The 20029-nt window shown below is 39.1% G+C and overlaps 1 protein-coding gene across 1 annotated transcript; it reads left to right on the top strand.

Annotated features, from left to right (window-relative positions):
• The first annotated feature begins 2146 nt into the window (after nucleotides 1–2146).
• Nucleotides 2147–19941, top strand: gadd45gip1 (growth arrest and DNA-damage-inducible, gamma interacting protein 1). Its single transcript, XM_072443593.1, has 3 exons — nucleotides 2147–2335; nucleotides 18666–19111; nucleotides 19490–19941. Exons 1-3 carry the CDS (start codon nucleotides 2162–2164, stop codon nucleotides 19779–19781), a joined length of 912 nt encoding a protein of 303 aa, XP_072299694.1. The 5' UTR covers nucleotides 2147–2161; the 3' UTR covers nucleotides 19782–19941.
• Nucleotides 19942–20029: the final 88 nt, after the last annotated feature.

Here is a 20029-nt window from a genome sequence, read left to right on the forward strand (position 1 = left end):
TTAGCTCCCATTACTTCTTCAGAGTATGATCTTTTAATAGCCCCACTAGATGACTTTTGAAAATCCATAAAGAGTGAAAACATAATCGTTGGCTGTCGCTGGTTTGAGGAGTTCTTTCGGGAGAGCGGGGAGGCTAAGGCTCATTAAAAACACGGCGCCAGATCCGTGTCGCTAGCTTCACAAAAATGGTGCCGCCGCGGATCAGGCGGCTGCAAAAGGGCCGGGCAGGACAAACGTGAGGCCACAGAGGACAGCAGGAAGTGACAGAGTGAAAAAGTGTAAAAGAGCGGTGGAAAGTGGCTGTAAATTACACAAGACAACTGTGTGAATGTAGTTGTTTGTTCTAAAATAAAAAAAGATAAAAAGAATATACAATGTGTGCAGTTTGCAGAAAGCGCGCAGATATGGGAACAAATCAATCTAAAAGTGATGTGTCCGTCCCGGAGACGCCTGTCATGCTGCAATGTCTAATACATATGGGAAGGAGTGTCTGGAATGCCAATGTGCTCCAATAAATGTGGATTTGGTGTTTTTATTTTTTATTTAGTTGATTTTATTGTATTTCTGTTTCTGTCATTTCTTTGTGATTTTAATGCATTTTTCCTGCCGTGTGAAGCACTTTGAATTGCCTTGTGTATGAAATGTGCTCTACAAATAAACTTGCCTTGCCTTACAATTGATCCAAATAAAAGAGCAATTTTGTAATGCTTCCATAGCTTTAGTTGTGTTGCTGTATCACCCGTAATTAAATAAAAGTGATTTTATCTTCGTCATCGTCATTGTTAATCCAAACTTTATTAGTAAAGCACATTTTATAAACAAGAGGAGTTTCCAAAGAGCAGCAGTGCACATGACTGCAATATAAAACAGAAAAAATACAAAATAATAGGCCTAATAAAATCAATTGGAACAATGAAAACAAATAAAAACAATACATTTGATAAATAAAACGGTTAGACTTCTTGTTTCCACTGAAGAGTTTATAGTGATTTGACTAGAACGTTATACAGGATGCATTACACTTGCATGTTCCAGGTCATATCTGTGGAGAGGCAAACCCACTCACAATAACAAAGCTTTCAAGGTATTTTTGAGCAGTAAAATCACTCGTATAATAAGTGCTCGATATATCCAGGGGAACATTCCAAACGAAGCAATAAAAGCTCCAAGTGTAAGAGTTCATCCCACGTTTTAAGTGTGACTGAGAGGAAGAAAACTGACTGAGAGGAAGAAAACAAACAACTAGTTTACCGGAGAGTAGAAGATTATAGATGAAATGCAAAGTTAATTTTATTCATGCAAGATCCGTGTCGCTATAGCTTCACGAAATAATAGAGCAAATCAGGCCATTGTCTTAGTGCCTTTTGTCTCTCCGGGCCCAAACAAAACCAGCCGATTGTTTTTACTTAAATTCTCTTTTATCAAATATTAATTTACATTCACATTAATTTAATTCAACTTCCTTAACACATAATAACGAATGTGTGTTTGTTGTAACGTATTCTTCCATAATTCTGCAATTCTACACAATCAAAGAGCATAATAATGTAAATTGTTTGGACTGTTGTTTTTGTGACGAGGATAAACTCTGTGATTGTATAAGACCGTATTGTTGTGTAAAGTGCGTGTTGTTGCTAAGAGCTGTGCGTGTTTATTTCTGCGCGCTTAAAGGACCACGCAGGTGCTCTTTTCACACTCTCTTGGCCTGTGCTGAATGTTACTCTCCAAAAAAAAGTTTGTTTGGGTTCGTTTTTTTGTTTAATTAATTGCATGATCTGGCTATAAAGTGATGCAAACCCGCGTATCAAGTTAGTTCACGTAAGAGCTAAACGGTGGAGGGTTTGTTAACAATAACCTTTTCTCCGACAAGTTGCCAGGATTCTTTCTTTGCAAGCCAAACCCTCTGTTAGTGTGCAGACGCTTTTGGAATAGTTTCTACTTTTCAGAGCGACTTTTCAAATGACCTAAACTACGTCATCTTAATATCAAAAAATGCCCGTCTCCTTCGTGCGATTTTCATCAGATCGTTTTATTCTCTTAGCCTTTTTTCCTCCTCCAACTTCTACTCGTAACCGCCACTTTCTACAATGTCCAATGTCTGCGACTGTGACTTGAGCGAGCAGAAGTCTTTGTGTGTGGCCCGTTGTCCGGTGCCAGGCCAATGGGCAGCAGCTCTGTGTGGTCAGGGCACATGCTGTTCTCACCCTCTCTCATTCACCCCCAGCTGGACAGAGGTTCCTCCAGACTCAACATATGGCGTACGCTGTTCACTACTACGCCTGGCGAGGGAGCGTGTTTGGACTTTCAAACTTTCGCCGGAGCTGCGAGTGGAAAGGTAGGTCATTTTTTGTGTGTGTGTGTCTGGCTGATAGTGAATGAGAGAGATCCAGTTCCTCTGTGTCAAACGTTTCAAGTAGCAAATTCAAGACAGACACTGAATTGTTACTGAGAAAAGCAAATGTATAATTCAGGCTTAAGGTTATGCGACCACTTAGCCTCCTGAAAGGTCTATTTTAACTGCAAATGTCCAAATGAAACAACTTAGTGTCCAAAACGAGGCTACAATACAACAAGGAATTCCACTTTAGGGTTCATAATTTACTACAGGGGAGCTAACGACGTTTAAACATGTTGAGCCCCCCCACGGAACACCTTAGCCCCCCCTTAGACCCCCCTACAAAAACATTCTGGTGCCGCCCCTGATTGAAATTACTTTCTGGTCTTAAATTTCCAGGATCTTTTTGGTACAGAAAATGTGAAGTATTAATGTTAAACATGGGCTCGGCCTGCATCTGCTTCCAGTTACATCGACTAAACTTGGATTGGATTCATCGAAACAATAGCCACGCTTTAACTTGAGCGAATCAGGACGGTCAGAAAGCGTCTCCAATGTGAAAAAAAGTGAACTGCACAGGTCCGTTTGATCGTTCCAGGGGCTTCCGACAGTTTTGAGAGAGATGATTGGACAAGAGAGGACGCAGACCCAGGTGTAAACAAGAGGGCAGAAAGCAGACATAAAAATAAATAATATAATATAATTTCTCATCAAATACTGACTTGATTCTTGTCACGTTGAGATGAAAAATATGATATTTCTAGTGCATAATGCATCTAACACTGGCCAAACCCAATGCAATACTTAAAGAGGTGTCAGAACATGGCAAAGAGGTTCAGAGAAGAGAAATAAATACACAATAATCTGACAATAAACCTGAACTTTCTTGTTTACTCTAGCTCTATAGCTATAGCCACGTCACACTGCACCACAAACTTGTAATTACAAACATGAATAATTATGTCTTTTTGTGAATTGTTGAGATTGGCCTCATGACTGAAAAGTATAGTTCAGGTACAATTTAAGTTATATTTATAAAGAAAACACAATGAATTAAACCAGGCCAAAGCACTCTTAATCGAACCGGTCAACAGGTTCAAATGTGGCTAAAGTCGCAAAAATGCATATTGCAATTTGAGAACTAGAACGATCGCTCCGGTGTAAAGGTCGTGGAGAAGGTGGAGCTTCGAGATGACGTCTTGTTAGCGCGTACCGGCGGGGGACAAGCATTCTTAGCTCTGACGGAGGCCAAATATTGCAACACGTGGACAAATGAAACCAGCACAATTCCAGGTATGTTTAGGATAACTATTTAACATTAGGCCTAAAGATTTGACAGTAAAGACATTAAAAATAAAATAAAAAACATTGATTTGTCTGCCACTTGCACTGGTGGTTGCTAAAAGCTGTGGCAAAGATTTGTCTAGCTAACACTACACCTATTATTGACAGAGATAATTGAAATCAGCCCATCTTTATAAGAGAATCTCCTCTATCAGTCCCGCTCATCCTCGAAAGCTGCTGCCAGTTTGTCGATGAGTATAATCCAGTAGATTATAGCCCTGCGCGGTGCTGGACAATGAGCATATTGTTGTGATCTTGTTGGCGTAATCCAGATCAGAGGCATATGCCGTAGACAGCGGCTCTCGAGAGATAGGAATCATGCAGCGTCCGGTCTTAATGCACCGATCCATCTGCCAATGCATTTCTTTGTGCCTCGTAATATCTCTGCGCCATCAGACCAACTACAATGTGCGTAGTACTGTATTTATGCTCAAGTGAAGTGGACAATTGTGGGATTAAAAGGGATTATGTTGAATTTGTGGTTTTCTGAAACTCTACTGGAAAAAGTAGATTGACACCAGATGGTCTTTTGTCTTGATCTGTGCGGCAGATACAATTGTGTGTATTCGTTTTACACTTATAGGATAAAACTGTGTACTTTTTAAAGTAAGTTTTGCACTATCTAGAATAAAATAAGCGCAGTCAAGGTCCTGAATGTGAGAATTATGCCATCAAAGACACTATTCTGGGCTGTTTTGTAGAACTACAGTTTTTTCTCTTCCATGCTCAAGTCAAATTAATGTAATTGTTTAATTAATTAATGTTTTTCTTCCTATAAGTTATCTGTCCTTTTCCTCTGTATCTACTGTGTTGCAAGAATTAAATTTCCCCATGTGTGGACAATAAAGGAATATCTTATGTCATCTTAGTTGATTCAGTTGAAATTTCTGTGTTTGAACGTGAAATATATTTTTTGTGACGATAATTTAATTTGGAATAACATTAGCAAGAGATCAGCCCGTAAATAGTCTTTATAATTTAGAGGCTAAACCATTAAAACTCCCAACGTTTTCAACTGGCCAGATTCGGATCATTCCAATAAACTACTTCGGAACATTTAATAAACTTTCAGTCTGAACATGCTGCTCTACTTCACATGTCAACAGAGCATATTGTACCAGAATCAAACACATTATTTAGCTATTTGCTCAAGAGCGCAGAGAGCAGCTCCATTAAAAGTGCGGAAGGGGAAAGCCATCTGTTTTGTGGCAGAATCCGAGACAGAAGAAATCCAGAGGAGCCGGAGCTCGTATAGCAACATATCTGAGGGGCCAAACTGTCAGTCAGAGGAGATGAGACTTCACACCGTCTGACATGTAGAGACACGGCTTGACAGGCGGGTAGCGCTCTCCAAAAAAAAAAAAAAAACGATCCAACCCTTAATGCAGGAGCCCAGCTGATTCCCTCTAATAGATTTTGTTCTGCGAATCACTCCGGGCGTCTTTAATGGAGGAGCCAAACACAGTGGCGTAACGCTGGGTGACAGGGGCACCTTGGGTCTGCAGATGTTGGAGCAGATGACAGATGGTGCGGCGCAGCAACGGGAGCGACGGGAGCCATGTCTGTCCCCCCCCCTCGCCCCCCAAAGCCACAGTACAGAGGAGAGCACCTCCAGAACGCCACCACAGCTGTGAGCGTGTCGCAATGTAAAGATTATGTACATTCAGTCAAATGCCGTGTTCTGTGACTCAGCACTCGGCTGAAAATATGAACTGTTCTTTCACTTGTAATGAGACCGAGGGGAATACTACGAATGACAAAATATCTTATTGCCTGTTTAGGGTTGTCGAAAAACATCTGAAAACAAATCAATACCAAAACGACAAACATTTTGAGGTAAAAATCACATAAATAGGACAGAACTGAACCATCTTTGAACAGTTTTAGTATTGCCTTTATCTATATTAGAAACAGTATAAGACTACGATGTAATGATAAAGAAACTACAATTATTCTGTATTAAAAGTAACATTTTAAGTGTGTTATTATCATTGTGGTATCAAAAGCGGTATTACCAGGTAAGCAGAACAGCAAATTGTGTGTTGTGACTTTCAAAATTAGCTTAAAGGCTTCTTTTGCTCACCTAATTGCACTGAATGTTATTTTTTCTTGTAAATGTTGTTCTCATTTGATTTTTTTGCATTTTTACATGTCATTACATTATTTTAATCTGTGAAGTACCTTTAACGTTACTGTGAAGTACCTTTAACTTTACTGTGAAGTACCTTTAACATTACTGTGAAGTACCTTTAACGTTACTGTGAAGTACCTTTAACATTACTGTGAAGTACCTTTAACGTTACTGTGAAGTACCTTTAACGTTACTGTGAAGTACCTTTAACGTTACTGTGAAGTACCTTTAACGTTACTGTGAAGTACCTTTAACTTTACTGTGAAGTACCTTTAACTTTACTGTGAAGTACCTTTAACATTACTGTGAAGTACCTTTAACATTACTGTGAAGTACCTTTAACATTACTGTGAAGTACCTTTAACATTACTGTGAAGTACCTTTAACTTTACTGTGAAGTACCTTTAACATTACTGTGAAGTACCTTTAACTTTACTGTGAAGTACCTTTAACATTACTGTGAAGTACCTTTAACATTACTGTGAAGTACCTTTAACATTACTGTGAAGTACCTTTAACTTTACTGTGAAGTACCTTTAACATTACTGTGAAGTACCTTTAACATTACTGTGAAGTACCTTTAACATTACTGTGAAGTACCTTTAACATTACTGTGAAGTACCTTTAACTTTACTGTGAAGTACCTTTAACATTACTGTGAAGTACCTTTAACATTACTGTGAAGTACCTTTAACATTACTGTGAAGTACCTTTAACATTACTGTGAAGTACCTTTAACATTACTGTGAAGTACCTTTAACTTTACTGTGAAGTACCTTTAACATTACTGTGAAGTACCTTTAACTTTACTGTGAAGTACCTTTAACATTACTGTGAAGTACCTTTAACTTTACTGTGAAGTACCTTTAACATTACTGTGAAGTACCTTTAACATTACTGTGAAGTACCTTTAACATTACTGTGAAGTACCTTTAACTTTACTGTGAAGTACCTTTAACATTACTGTGAAGTACCTTTAACTTTACTGTGAAGTACCTTTAACATTACTGTGAAGTACCTTTAACATTACTGTGAAGTACCTTTAACATTACTGTGAAGTACCTTTAACGTTACTGTGAAGTACCTTTAACGTTACTGTGAAGTACCTTTAACATTACTGTGAAGTACCTTTAACATTACTGTGAAGTACCTTTAACATTACTGTGAAGTACCTTTAACATTACTGTGAAGTACCTTTAACTTTACTGTGAAGTACCTTTAACATTACTGTGAAGTACCTTTAACATTACTGTGAAGTACCTTTAACGTTACTGTGAAGTACCTTTAACATTACTGTGAAGTACCTTTAACATTACTGTGAAGTACCTTTAACTTTACTGTGAAGTACCTTTAACATTACTGTGAAGTACCTTTAACATTACTGTGAAGTACCTTTAACATTACTGTGAAGTACCTTTAACTTTACTGTGAAGTACCTTTAACGCAACACTGACTTAACCATGTGCAATACCGATATATTCATGTGCATATAATTGATTTAAATAAGAGTGTTTATTTTACCATTATTATTAGTATTATCTTACGCTAGCTGTTTTTTATTTTATTTTATTTCTATCTTTATTTATTTTTCCCCTCCTTATTAGGAAATGAGAAGTTTTGTCTATAGGAGTTTTTGTTTATAAGAGTTTTTGTTTATAAGAGTTTTTGTTTATAAGAGTTCTTCTATTGAGAGTGTTTTTTAAACTTCCTATAAGTTATCTGTCCTTTTCCTCTGTAGCTACTGCGTTGCAACAATGAAATTTTGCCATTTGTGGACAATAAAGGAACATCTTATTTTATAACTGATGTAAATAAGAGAGTTTACTTTACCATTATTATTAGTATTATTTAGTCTTATGTAGCTATTTTTACTTTACTTTATTTTATTATTATTTTATTTTTATATTTATCTTTTTATTTTTATTTATTGATTTTCCTCCATTCCCTATTAAGATATGAGAGGAGTTTTGTTAATAAGAGTTTTTGTTTTGTTTATAAGAGTTCTTCTATTAAGAGTAAGTTATCTGTCCTTCCCTCTGTATCTACTGCGTTGCAACACTGAAATTTCCCCATGTGTGGACAATAAAGTCTTATCTTATTTCGTGTACTATTTTGGAGCTAAACACCAGATCTTATAATAATAAAAGTAGATTCTGGCTCCTCGCTGCTCTCTGCTGTTCAACGTGAGGAGGTCAAAGCTTGACCTGCAGCAGGATTTAGAGCTTTCGGGAGCGTTGCCATAGAGATGACTTCATGTTTGGAAAAAGACAGCGAGAAGTGGAAAAGTGTTGTTCCTTTGTAGACGAAGCCCATGTGTCAGAATAGATTAGGAGCGTGTGATATTTACAAATGGATTTGGCCGGTCAGGAGCGCTCTGAAGTCTGTGGCGGCCATGTTGGAACGCGCGGACGCTCTGACCGCACACATCTTTACTCTATTATTGTCCAGAGATTTTATAACATATAGTGCTGAAACTTGGCTCGCTGTTCCAGCATTTGATTGTTTTAAAGGAATTTGTATCTGACCCAGTCTTTGTAACTATAGAACATTGTTAAAATCCGTTAAACTACTGAATTTGAAGAATAATGATTTTAAGGCAAGACACTTGGCTCAACTCCTTTTCTTCAATGTTTGATTTTCTGGTCAGTTTTCTTTCTCAACATGTGACTTTTCACGTGGAAACAACAAAACTGTTCAATCGTTACCTAAATATGTTTTATTATTTCATATAGAATTTCAGAAGATGAAGATCAGTCTTTAAAGTAGAACATAAACCCCCCAAAGAGGATTTGTTTGAATCCATTTCCAATTCTGATTTATTAAAGTTTTATTCAAAAGTTAAAATGCCAATTTTCATGTTACCATAAATACTACTGTATTTGTATTAAGTATAAGTCGCACCTTTTTTCATAGTTTTGGCCGGGGTGCGACTTATACTTAAATTTATACTTATACTTGTACATTTATACTTATACTTGTACTCCAGAGCGACTTATATTTGATATTATTTGTTATTTTCGCACTTGCAGCTGCATTTCATTCTCCAGTTGCAACTTATATATGTTTTTTTCTTCTCTATAATGCATTTTTTGACTGCCGCGACTTATACCCCGGTGCGACTTATACTCTATATATAATTTAAACTTTATGTCTCCAAAATATGCACCATTATTTTACACAATGAAAAACTTGTAATACATTTTTCTCACAATAACATATCTATCAATATGTACCAATAATATATACTTAAGATTTTCCTATTCACCAACAGTGTCTGAGCTTAAGTCAATGTTTTAAATATGTGTCACCAAAAAGAAAGAAGGTGAAGAAAGCGGAAAAGTGACAAGAAACGTGTTCACATAAATCTTTTAAATGAACGGATAAAGGCGAGGGCCAGGGCGACAGTGAGAGATCAGGGTTGTCACGACGATTATTGTGAGAAAAAACATCACCATTAAACGATTACGCACGATTATTGTGACAAAATATCAGTGAAATCCTCAAGTTTCGTTCATTTCGTCGAACATGTAAAGTTTGTGAGCGGCTTTACAAAAATGAACTTTCTGAAAGACTAAATAAGTTAAACATGACAATAACAGTGACAGTCAGATTATTAGTTATTATTAGTTATTATACAAGTCATTTCGGTCGATAATTTGCTTCTAAAATTGCCACGATTATTCGTCTTTATTTCTTACGATTATATTGTGACCTGAATAATCACAATTATGGATTAACCAGACAATCGTGACATCATTATGTAAGAATAATGTTACTTTAAAGAGAAGATGTAACAAGTAGTGACTCAAAAAAAGTAAAAAAGTCTTAAGTGAAACTACTTGAGTACTAAATAACAGTTCGGACGTGAAATGCAGCAAAAATCTGATCTATGAACGTAATCGGACTGACAGAACATTAAATAATGCACAGGTTCTGGTATTTCCAAAGAATAATCCAAATAAAATAAATAATAACAGTGCAAATGCATTAAATAAGATAAGATAAGATATTCCTTTATTATCCACACTTGGGGAAATTTCGGTGTTATAACGCAGTAGATACAGAGGAAAAGGACAGATAACTTAATAGAAGAACTCTTAAAAACAAAACTACTCTCATATCTTAATAGGGAATGGAGTAAAAAAATAAAAAATAAAATAAAATAAAAAGATAAAAATAAAATAATAAAATAAAGTAAAGTAAAAAAATAGCTGGCATAAGACTAAACAATACTAATACTAATGGTAAGTAAACAAAACACTCTTATTTACATCAGTTATATGCACATGAATATGACGGTATTGCACATGGTTAAGTCAGTATTGCACATGAATATGACGGTATTGCACATGGTTAAGTCAGTATTGCACATGAATATGACGGTATTGCACATGGATATGACGGTATTGCACATGGTTAAGTCAGTATTGCACATGAATGTGACGGTATTGCACATGGTTAAGTCAGTATTGCACATGAATATGACGGTATTGCACATGGATATGACGGTATTGCACATGGTTAAGTCAGTATTGCACATGAATGTGACGGTATTGCACATGGTTAAGTCAGTATTGCACATGAATGTGACGGTATTGCACATGGTTAAGTCAGTATTGCACATGAATGTGACGGTATTGCACATGGTTAAGTCAGTATTGCACATGAAAATGACGGTATTGCACATGGTTAAGTCAGTATTGCACATGAATGTGACGGTATTGCACATGGTTAAGTCAGTATTGCACATGAATATGACGGTATTGCACATGATTAAGTCAGCCAAGTCAGTCAAGTATTGCACGTGTTCAGGGCTAACAGTGTTTGCAAATGTCATTTAATATTGTCAACATAAAGCTTTTGGTCACTTGTAGATGTACTCGCAGTGGGAAGAGGAACCACGTAAGAGTCCTGCAACTTCAAACTAAATTAACATCGAAAGACTAAACTAATGATTTCACTCTGCTCTTTCTTCTTTATTCACTTTTTTCCCCCACTTTGCCTGAATAATCCCTCATATTAATGTGTAATTCTGAAAGCCTGCGCCCTTCACTGAATGGGATGTTTCAGTGGCATTAGCTCTCGCGGCCCCATCACCGGTCACTACTCCACACCACTCGGGCGATTTGGCACGGGCCGGCCACATTCAGAGGCGCTGGCACGCAAACCCATGGCATTTACCACCACGACAACGCCAACTGGACAAACAAACAGCAGCGCCCGCCTGGTGAGCCTGTGTTAGCCGCCGCGGCGATGCTAACCCTACGGCATAAAGAGGAGGAGAGGCCGCCTGATTGGATCATTAGCAAAGTACTTTTTTTTTCTTCCATATTTTTCATGCTATTATAAAATGTATGTTAATGTGACGTATGCACAAGATTTAAAAAACACATTTGTCATGGCCACAGTTTACATGGTGAGGTTTTAGTGTCACAGCTGTCCTGGGGCAATCGGAAAGAGACATGGCAGCCAAAATGATGCCATTTACTGCACTAAATAAGGTCAAGGTCAGAAAAGGATGTGCCCGTTACCAAGGAGATGAATATGGCTGTATGGTGGTCGTTGGAATGATAGAAAAAGGAATAAGTTTAGGCCTACAAGCAATTATTTTAGTTAATCAATTCATTTTGCAGTTATTTTCTTCAATGAATCCATTATTTATAGTGCAAAAGGAAGATATATTTTTAAATTAAACCCAGATGAAGCTAAATGTCGCTGGAGGTCAAAGGGTATATGTATTTATTTAAACAGTTTGTTTTTTGCAGTCACTGAATTGACAGATTTCCGGTGTCATTTTGTTGTCATTTCTGCTGAGTCTGTACCAGATAAAACCAGAAAGAAAATATAATTCAACAATTAATCCATTTATTGATTACCGTAACTATATATCAACCTTAATTTCTGTAAATATTGCGGTGCGGTCTAGATACATACAAAAATATTAACTAGAAGGTGAAGAGTGAAAAAGTGATGTGTTTAAGACTATATAATATATTAACTACACCTTATTTAGCCTTAATAAAACACGAACAAAGACTATTAGTTCATTTGTTATTTACAGAGCATTATTTACACGTTAGACTACACATTTCAATAAAAATAATGTAGTTTATTATACTGTATGTAAGATTTTACTAAGATTTTCCCTTTTTTCCCTCTAGTTTGAACATTTTGACGATGTTTTTAATTGCACTTCCTGGTGAGGTAATTCCATAACTGTTACCTAGCAACCATTTTGTAAACAAGGGAGCAAAATCTAGATAAATAACACTTTAGATATGATTTGACAATTAATGATACCCAATAACGTCTTAATTGAGTTAAATGATTGATTGACTGTCAGAAAAATGTGTCCGTTGCTGTAAATTGTCGCTGCATTTCAGTCGTAACGTCACCGATTGATGACATGGAACTATAATTTCTTATTCTTTCTTAACAAACTGCAACTTGACTGATGTAAAACTATGATAAATACACAAAGTCATAATCAGAAAGACATGAGAACCTGTCATATGCACTTTAAGTCTTTGCCCATGCTTTATTAAACTAATTTAAAGTATTATTGCGTGTTATTGCTCTTGCAACAACAAAGAATCCAGAATAAAGAATAACGAAAGACTAGGTGTGAAACTTCCACTATGGATCCACAGTTCCGTGACTCAATTGTACATTGAAATGAAACCCCGTGTACTCGAGTAGCCCAGCCAGTCCCCGGGCCGACTCTGCAGGAGCGAGGGGGGAACAGGTAGCGCCCGTAATTACCTCCATTCATCTTGAGCGGACCCCGGCTCCGCTCTGCGAAGGTGCGTACGAGAGGCTAGCCACGTTTGATGAATCTCCACTTAAATTAGCCGCCACCGGTGAATAGGGAGCCTCCATCACTCCTGACGCGCCCATTCATCAACACATTAGGACCCCGAGCATGGGAAACAGTCGCCGCGAGCTCCATCGCAGACTCAACATTTGGGGGATACTCTTCCTCGCCGACGTTGTTTACAAATCTGTCAAAAAGGGGCACTCACAGTATAGGTATTTCTTTTCTTTTTTTTCCCGAAGAGGCAAGCTGTTCTGTTCCCACGGGGGCGCGGTGATTTGTAGAGAAAATCTTAATGTATCAGGGGCAGACAGTGGCACGTTTGTTTACCGCTGAGGGAGCGCGGTGCATTATGAGCCCGGAACAAATGCCAAATACTTATGTAAACCTGCTGTGTGCGTGGATGTGTATGGATCTGTGTTTACATGAGATGGGGGGACGATAGTTTCGGGGTTGGAGTGTTTTTTGTGTCACGCGACGGGGCGAGTGTTTCTGTGCGGTGAGGAGAGGAGGGTTTGCAAAGAGCTCGTTGGCATTGTTGATGTTCTTCCTCGTTCTAAAGAAGTGTGTCATGACGTGGGTTTGTGGGATTGTGGAGGAACTACACGGCGTTTGCACGGCTCGTATGGTAAACTTACTGTGATGTGCATTTTAAGATAAGATAAGATCATCCTTTAATGTCCACACAAGGGGAAATTTCGGTGTTGCAACGCAGTAGATACAGGAGGAAAGGACACTCTTAATAGAAGAACTCTTATAAACAAAACTCCTCTCATATCTTAATAGGGAATGGAGGGCGGGAAATAAAATAGATAAATAAAAGTAAAAAGATAAAGATAAAAATAAGATAATAATAAAATAATAAAATAATAATAATAGAAAAAAAATTAAATAAAATAAAGTAAAAATAGCAAGAATAAGACTAGGTAATACTAATAGTAAGTAAGTAAACAAAATAAAGCACTCTTATTTACATCAGTTATATGCACATGAATATGGCCTTAATTGCTTGTGAGTATGACAGTAATTGCACATGAATATGACGGTATTGCACATGTTAAATCAGTATTGCACATGGTTAATTCAGTATTGCACATGAATATGACGGTATTGCACATGGTTAAATCAGTATTGCACATGGTTAAATCAGTATTGCACATGAATATGACGGTATTGCACATGGTTAATTCAGTATTGCACATGAATATGACGGTATTGCACATGGTTAATTCAGTATTGCACATGAATATGACGGTATTGCACATGGTTAAATCAGTATTGCACATGGTTAAATCAGTATTGCACATGGTTAATTCAGTATTGCACATGGTTAATTCAGTATTGCACATGAATATGACGGTATTGCACATGGTTAAATCAGTATTGCACATGTTCATGGCTAACAGTGTTTGTTGTAGAGTCTGACAGCAGCATTTTGTTAAGATATATAACGTTTGACTTTGAAGGTGCACTATGTAATGTCATGTTTGTTGGTTGAGGGTTTCCATGGAGGTGTTATTGCTTTACCTGGAATGCCCCCAAAGTATGGCACTCGCTTTTATTCAACTACAGGTGTTTTATTGCTCAAAAGTGACATATAAAACATACATTCTGCTCCTGCTTGTCTTCATGGAGATAGAAAAAAGTGAACGCTGTGGAACGTTCCAGGGAAAGCAGGAAACAGCGTCTGAATCTGAATATATCTGCACGAGGAGGTGGGAGATGTACCAAACCAAATGATTTTATAGAGATGTAAAGTTGTAATATTGAGTGTATCATTCACAAGAACACTATTTTCAAATGGGCTTCAAAATGGCTGATCAAATATGTTAAAATTCCAGTGTAATGATGCACTTTCGTGGTTGATTGTACGGTCCATTTACATGTTGTACTTTAATATCAACCATAATATATAGTGACACATTTTAGCACAATTCTGATAGATTGCTATACCGTTATCTGGATAATCCAAAAATATAGAACAATACAATACAATACATTTTTCTATACATGCCCTTCCTTCTCACAAAGAAAGCTTCTTGTGAATTGAAGTCAAAGTATATTCTCCATGTCCAATGCAACTCCTAACACAACAACTCGACAAAAGCAATGAATACGTTGAATAATAGTGTTTTTCTTCCTTTCTTTTTTTGCATCTACAGCTTCAACTTCAACTCTGGCGCCGCACCACACCGTACGGTCAGCGGTAAACGTAATCCGCGTGATTAACGAGGGGAATAAATCACACGCAGATAGGTAAATGGGGAAAGAAACAAGATAATTCATAATGTCATAATAGTCATAATGCGTCAGGAGATGCGTCGGGAGCGATCAGCCGAGCGCTTCCCCCCCTGCACTTGTAGCAGCAAAGCGAGCGGACATAAAATCCCCCACGAGACCCCGGGAGGAACCGTTCCGGAAGACACTTTGGCCTTTGCCGGGTTTTTTTCCCAGCGTAGAAAGGCTCCCCTGTCCGTCTGCCTGTCGCTCGCACTCTAACCGTATCTCCATGTGGTAAACTCATAACCGTAAAACACTCCTGAGCTCCCCGCTGAAAGCCCACCGTCCCTGGGTCTTCTTTTTTTTGTGTGTGTGCACGTCCTCCCTTCACGACGGGCAGGAATGCTTACCATAGCAGTTCAGAATTGGGAGCGTGTCCAAGTTTAACATTAGTGAGGAGTGTGTGTGTGGGGGTTTGTTGTTGCTCATTTCTCAAACAGGCCCCGGATGGCGAAATCGGCGGCCATAAAAAAAAAAACGTGGAGACTTTAAAGCGAGCTTAAGTTGTCTGAAGGCACTTTGCAATATCCGCGTTGGCAAGGACGACTGCATCTACCTCGCGATTATTAATTCTCATGTTCTTGAGGAGGGCTGCAATTCATCACCGACACTGCGGGGAATTGTCTTACCAAACACACTTTTAATATTCCTTCTTTTTTCTCAAACCGCTCTGTGGTCTGTAGTCATTACCAGGAAAAGGAGATATTTTGGGTGAGCTTTTATGTATTTTTGGATTTCGTCCTTATCCCTTGTTCTGGGGGAAAATGCTGACAAATCTGGTTTCTTGTTGCCAAAATTCGGAGCAAAGCCTTTATTGTTTGAAGCCAACAAAAGCTTCATTTGCAGTGGATTTATTATGATTTCTGCTTTGTGGCGGCAAACGGGGACAATGGGATCGTAATGACAGCATATGAGCTCAGAATTCTTAGTGATCCAGCGGACACGGTGTTTTAACGTACGACGTGCTCGGTGGATTTTTGCCTATTTACAGATGGGAGTGTATGAATGTCCTGAGCAAGATTATTGATTGATCATTTCACTCGCTGTTGGGGAATTGCGCTGGCAGTCCATCCCTGCTTCACCACGCTGTATTCAAAACGCTGTTCTAAAGTTGTGCACTCGCCCGAAAAGTCATGCACGTGAATACCAGGGTTTGTGAACGTTGGGTTGAACAGATTTTTCTCTGTGACTTTTAATTTGCTCTCAGGAATAGATAAACTAGCTACTTAAAGATTAGACTAGTGCAGCTTTGTGAGTTTGTATAAAAATGAAACAAAAACATCTCAGAACAGGAAAACACACATCAGAAAACAGCAAATGTGTCGTCGCTCTGTTCTGATACGGCTGTAATAATAAAGTTTGACTTACATCATTCAAGAGTACTTTTGATGATCCCGGGCACTTCAGAGAGGAAGACACAGCCCCTAGGATAAAAAAAAAACAAGATCATTTTGAACTGATTTCTCACAGGTGTTTATGGTCAGTGTTTTTCTGTGCATTAAAAAACATATTCTGATAATCTGGTAACAATTTAATGACTTTATCCTTATAGCCCACAAGTTCAGTGTGCTAATGTGCATTCAGCTTCGATTCCCGGACCAGACCAACATCACATGATTTCTCTGGGTGGAGTCTGCATGTTCTCCCTGTGTTACCGTGGGTTCTCTCCGGGTTCTCCGGCTTCCTCCCACCGTCCAAAGACATGCATGTGTTAGGTAAAAATTGGTGACTCTAAATTGGCCCTAGTGAATGAATGTGAGCGTGAACTGTATGTGTCTCTGTGTTGGCCCTGCGACAAGTTTGGCCACTGTCCAGGGTGTACCCCGCCTAAGGCCCGAAGTCACTGGGATAGGCTCCAGTCACCCGCGACCCCGAAAGGGGACCAGCGGTAGAAGATGGATGGATGGATGTTCTACCATATTCTAAAATCAGCCTGGATCATCGTCACAAGTCATTGTATTACCATAAAACATTCCACTGGCAACAAAGTCTTTAAACTCTGTATGTCCCCTGTGCTGTGGACATCCTGATGCAGCAGGAGTTTACACGTTTGAGCTGCAGAATATGTACTTAATGCATTTTACAAATGCTACTACTTTTTATGTCGTATGGTGGTGAGTAACAATAGAAAATGCAATTCTGTCAGCTGTTTTGTCACTTACCCAAGCATGAAAATAGCTTGTGCCACCACAGTCTACCCATAATGCACAAGAATAATTGTATTTTTTATTTAAGGCCATGAGCTACTACATGAGAATAAAAGTAAAGCAATGAACATGAAGGCAGTGCACTTAAAAGCATCAGAATGAGCATCATGTCTATATATAAATGCGTCTGTATTTGTGGCGGGTGAACAAACAGCTGGTTTCTGTCTCCCTCTAGTGGCCACAACTAAAACCTCATCATCATAATTGGCCTGGACTGAACATAAGATAATCTTTTATTGTCCACACATGGGGAAATTTCATTGATACAACGCAGTAGATACAGAGGAAAATGACAGATCACAGAATATAGGAAGTTTAAAAAACACTCAATAGAAGAACTCTTATAAACAAAAACTCCTATAGACAAAACCTCCCATTTCCCAACAAGGCATAGAATAAACTTGCACGTCTCTTTCAATTAACTGTTGTTTTTTTTCCACACAATAGTCAAAACCTTCAGTCATTTTACAATGATCCAGAACAGCAAGCACCAGAATGGAAAGATAAATGCACATACAGTGTCTCATTGCTGCCTCCCTGACCCACAAATAGACCTGTCATATTGCCTTTCTCCCTTATCTCCACTGCTAACCACTCCGACAGTCATGTGCTGCCCGATGCCTTGGCCTGGCACCAGATCTCCCCTAAGCCAAACTAAGCCCCCCTCCACCATCACCCTCCCCTCTCCTGTGCCACCCCCACCTCCAGCCCGTGCCACCCCTGCCATGGGAACCCTAAATCTTTAATGCAGCACACAAAAGCGATGACATCTGTCTCTGGAAGTGCAGCACTCCAGAGCAGGGCCCATTTGTTCCATGTGCACGTTGAAAAGAAATTAAATCTAGAAGTTGTGGGAGGGTGGAGGCTTTGGAAAAAGGGGCCAGGGCGGAGCTAACGAGGTTAAAACAAAGCTCTTTTCTGTCCAAGGTTGATTCCCAAGCTCAGTGGTCCTTAAATGTTCAAAGACGGTGTTAAAAGAGTCTTAGTTCCTCTGTTTGCTCTGGCGCTGTGGTCACACACCTGCTCACTGTGGACATTCAAGACTCATCATTAGAGCAAAGTTGGTGAGAAAGAGAAACAGGATGTGACACAATAATATCTTTGTCCACAGAGAAACGGTGTGACTCTTTTTATTATACCTGCAACAGCCACAATCACCTTTACTTATGAGTTTAAGAGACTTATAATACTATCTCATTTTAAGAAGCTTACAGAGTCTCGGGGCCCTTGGCATGACCAACTTATTTCCTCTCATCATATGTGCACAATACAACAACATATAGGTAGGTAGGTAGGTAGGCATAATATATTAACACATTTTAGGCAAATATTGTTTTTGAAACATTTGTCTACCCTGGGTCACTCATGTGGGTCACTCCTGGACAGATCATATTATCTCTAGGCCCATTACAAACATCACATATGACTTAAGTTAGATCAACAGTTTCTTGTAAATGTTGTCTGAATGTTACCATATTATGATCAGCCCATCTCTCCTGGTGGCTGAGCCCGCGCGCGGTCACGGAGCGCGTGAGCGTATGCTTTTCTGTGCAGGCACCGCCGAGGCCACCTGAGCGCGGGTCCTTTATCAGAACAAACATGGCGTCCTCCGTGTGGTTCCGGAGGGCAGCCGTCCTGCGCAGGGCTTCACACTGGATTTCAGCGCCTAAACCTGCGGCATCATTGATTTCAAACACCGGACTTGTCTTCCAAACGGCCTCTTACAACCCCAAACCGTTAAAACGGAACATCCACGAGCCGTACATCCCGGACAAAGTCAGCGAGAGCACGCCGGAGTGGCAGAAGACGGCGCACTATGACCGGAAGCTGTTCGGCCGCTACGGTTCCGCTTCAGGCGTGGACCCGGCCTCACTGTGGCCCAGTCACAAAGAGCTGGACAAGATGATCGCGGAGGAGAACGAGTGGCATCCTCCACTGGACGTGATGCGGCAGAACATCGCGGCTCGAGACAAGCAAGAGACGGAAACGCGCCTGGCCAAGTGAGTAGTGGGGTCAAGGGTCAAACTGTGTGTGAACGGTACATTTACAGGGAATAAAACGAGGCTAAATGTGAGTTGTGTTCACTGCCAGGAAGACGATTATAGAACATAAATATGGCTTATTTCCTTTCTGAAAAATGAAAGAAACTGAACTTGTTTTAGTATTGATCATCTTCCAGAATTATAAAGGCAAAAATAATCTGAATAAAAAGGTATAGTAAAGTCTTAAGTATATGTTTTATTTTGGTAATTTGCTACATTGTTGGCTGACCAGTTTTAATATTTTTAAATTGCTGATCGTTGGCAGTTGCATTTTTTTGTTACAATCGTATTCTACTTTTGAAATATTCATCATCATGCTTTCATTTCTACCTACAGGGAAAGACTTATTGCTGCAAACATGGCCAAAATGCCCAAGATGGTTGCAGACTGGAGGAAGGAGAAGCGGGAGTCTAAGGTGAAGCTCAAAGAGGAGAAAGACCGCCGCTCCAGGCTCTTGGCGGAGGCTCGTGAGCGGTTTGGCTACGCCGTGGACCCCCGCACCCCCAAGTTTTTAGAGATGGTTGCAGAGATCGAGAAGGAGGAGAAGAAGAAAAAGAAACTGCTTAAGCGTAGACAGAAAGAGGAGCAGGAGACTGGGCCCGTCACGCCTCCAGCAGCTGCCTCATAGTCTGGACAGAATGTGTGTTACTGCTTTGGACAGCGTCATGGGGGACACAGTCAACATATGTAAATAAAAAGGACATTCATTTGAACCTTCTCTACTTTGGTTTTCCATTATGATGTATAATGCATAATGCTATTTATCAATAAATGAACAAAATGTGCAAGAGTTTGGTGGGAAAGAATGGCAACTGCTTTTATTAATACCATGGTTATGAAAAGGACTGAATTCATGTTTGATTCACAGACAAACTG

This window comes from Eucyclogobius newberryi, unplaced genomic scaffold (genome assembly GCF_026437365.1).
Source record: "Eucyclogobius newberryi isolate DKJ021-1_F unplaced genomic scaffold, fEucNew1.0.hap1 SCAF_13, whole genome shotgun sequence".
NCBI classification, from domain to species: domain Eukaryota; kingdom Metazoa; phylum Chordata; class Actinopteri; order Gobiiformes; family Gobiidae; genus Eucyclogobius; species Eucyclogobius newberryi.

Coding starts and splice junctions, on each gene's coding strand:
- gadd45gip1 (XM_072443593.1), top strand. CDS start 2,162: ATGGGCAGCAGCTCTGTGTGGTCAGGGCACATGCTGTTCTCACCCTCT. Junction 2,336..18,665: donor CCGGAGCTGCGAGTGGAAAG/GTAGGTCATTTT, acceptor TTTTCTGTGCAG/GCACCGCCGAGGCCACCTGA. Junction 19,112..19,489: donor ACGGAAACGCGCCTGGCCAA/GTGAGTAGTGGG, acceptor TTCTACCTACAG/GGAAAGACTTATTGCTGCAA.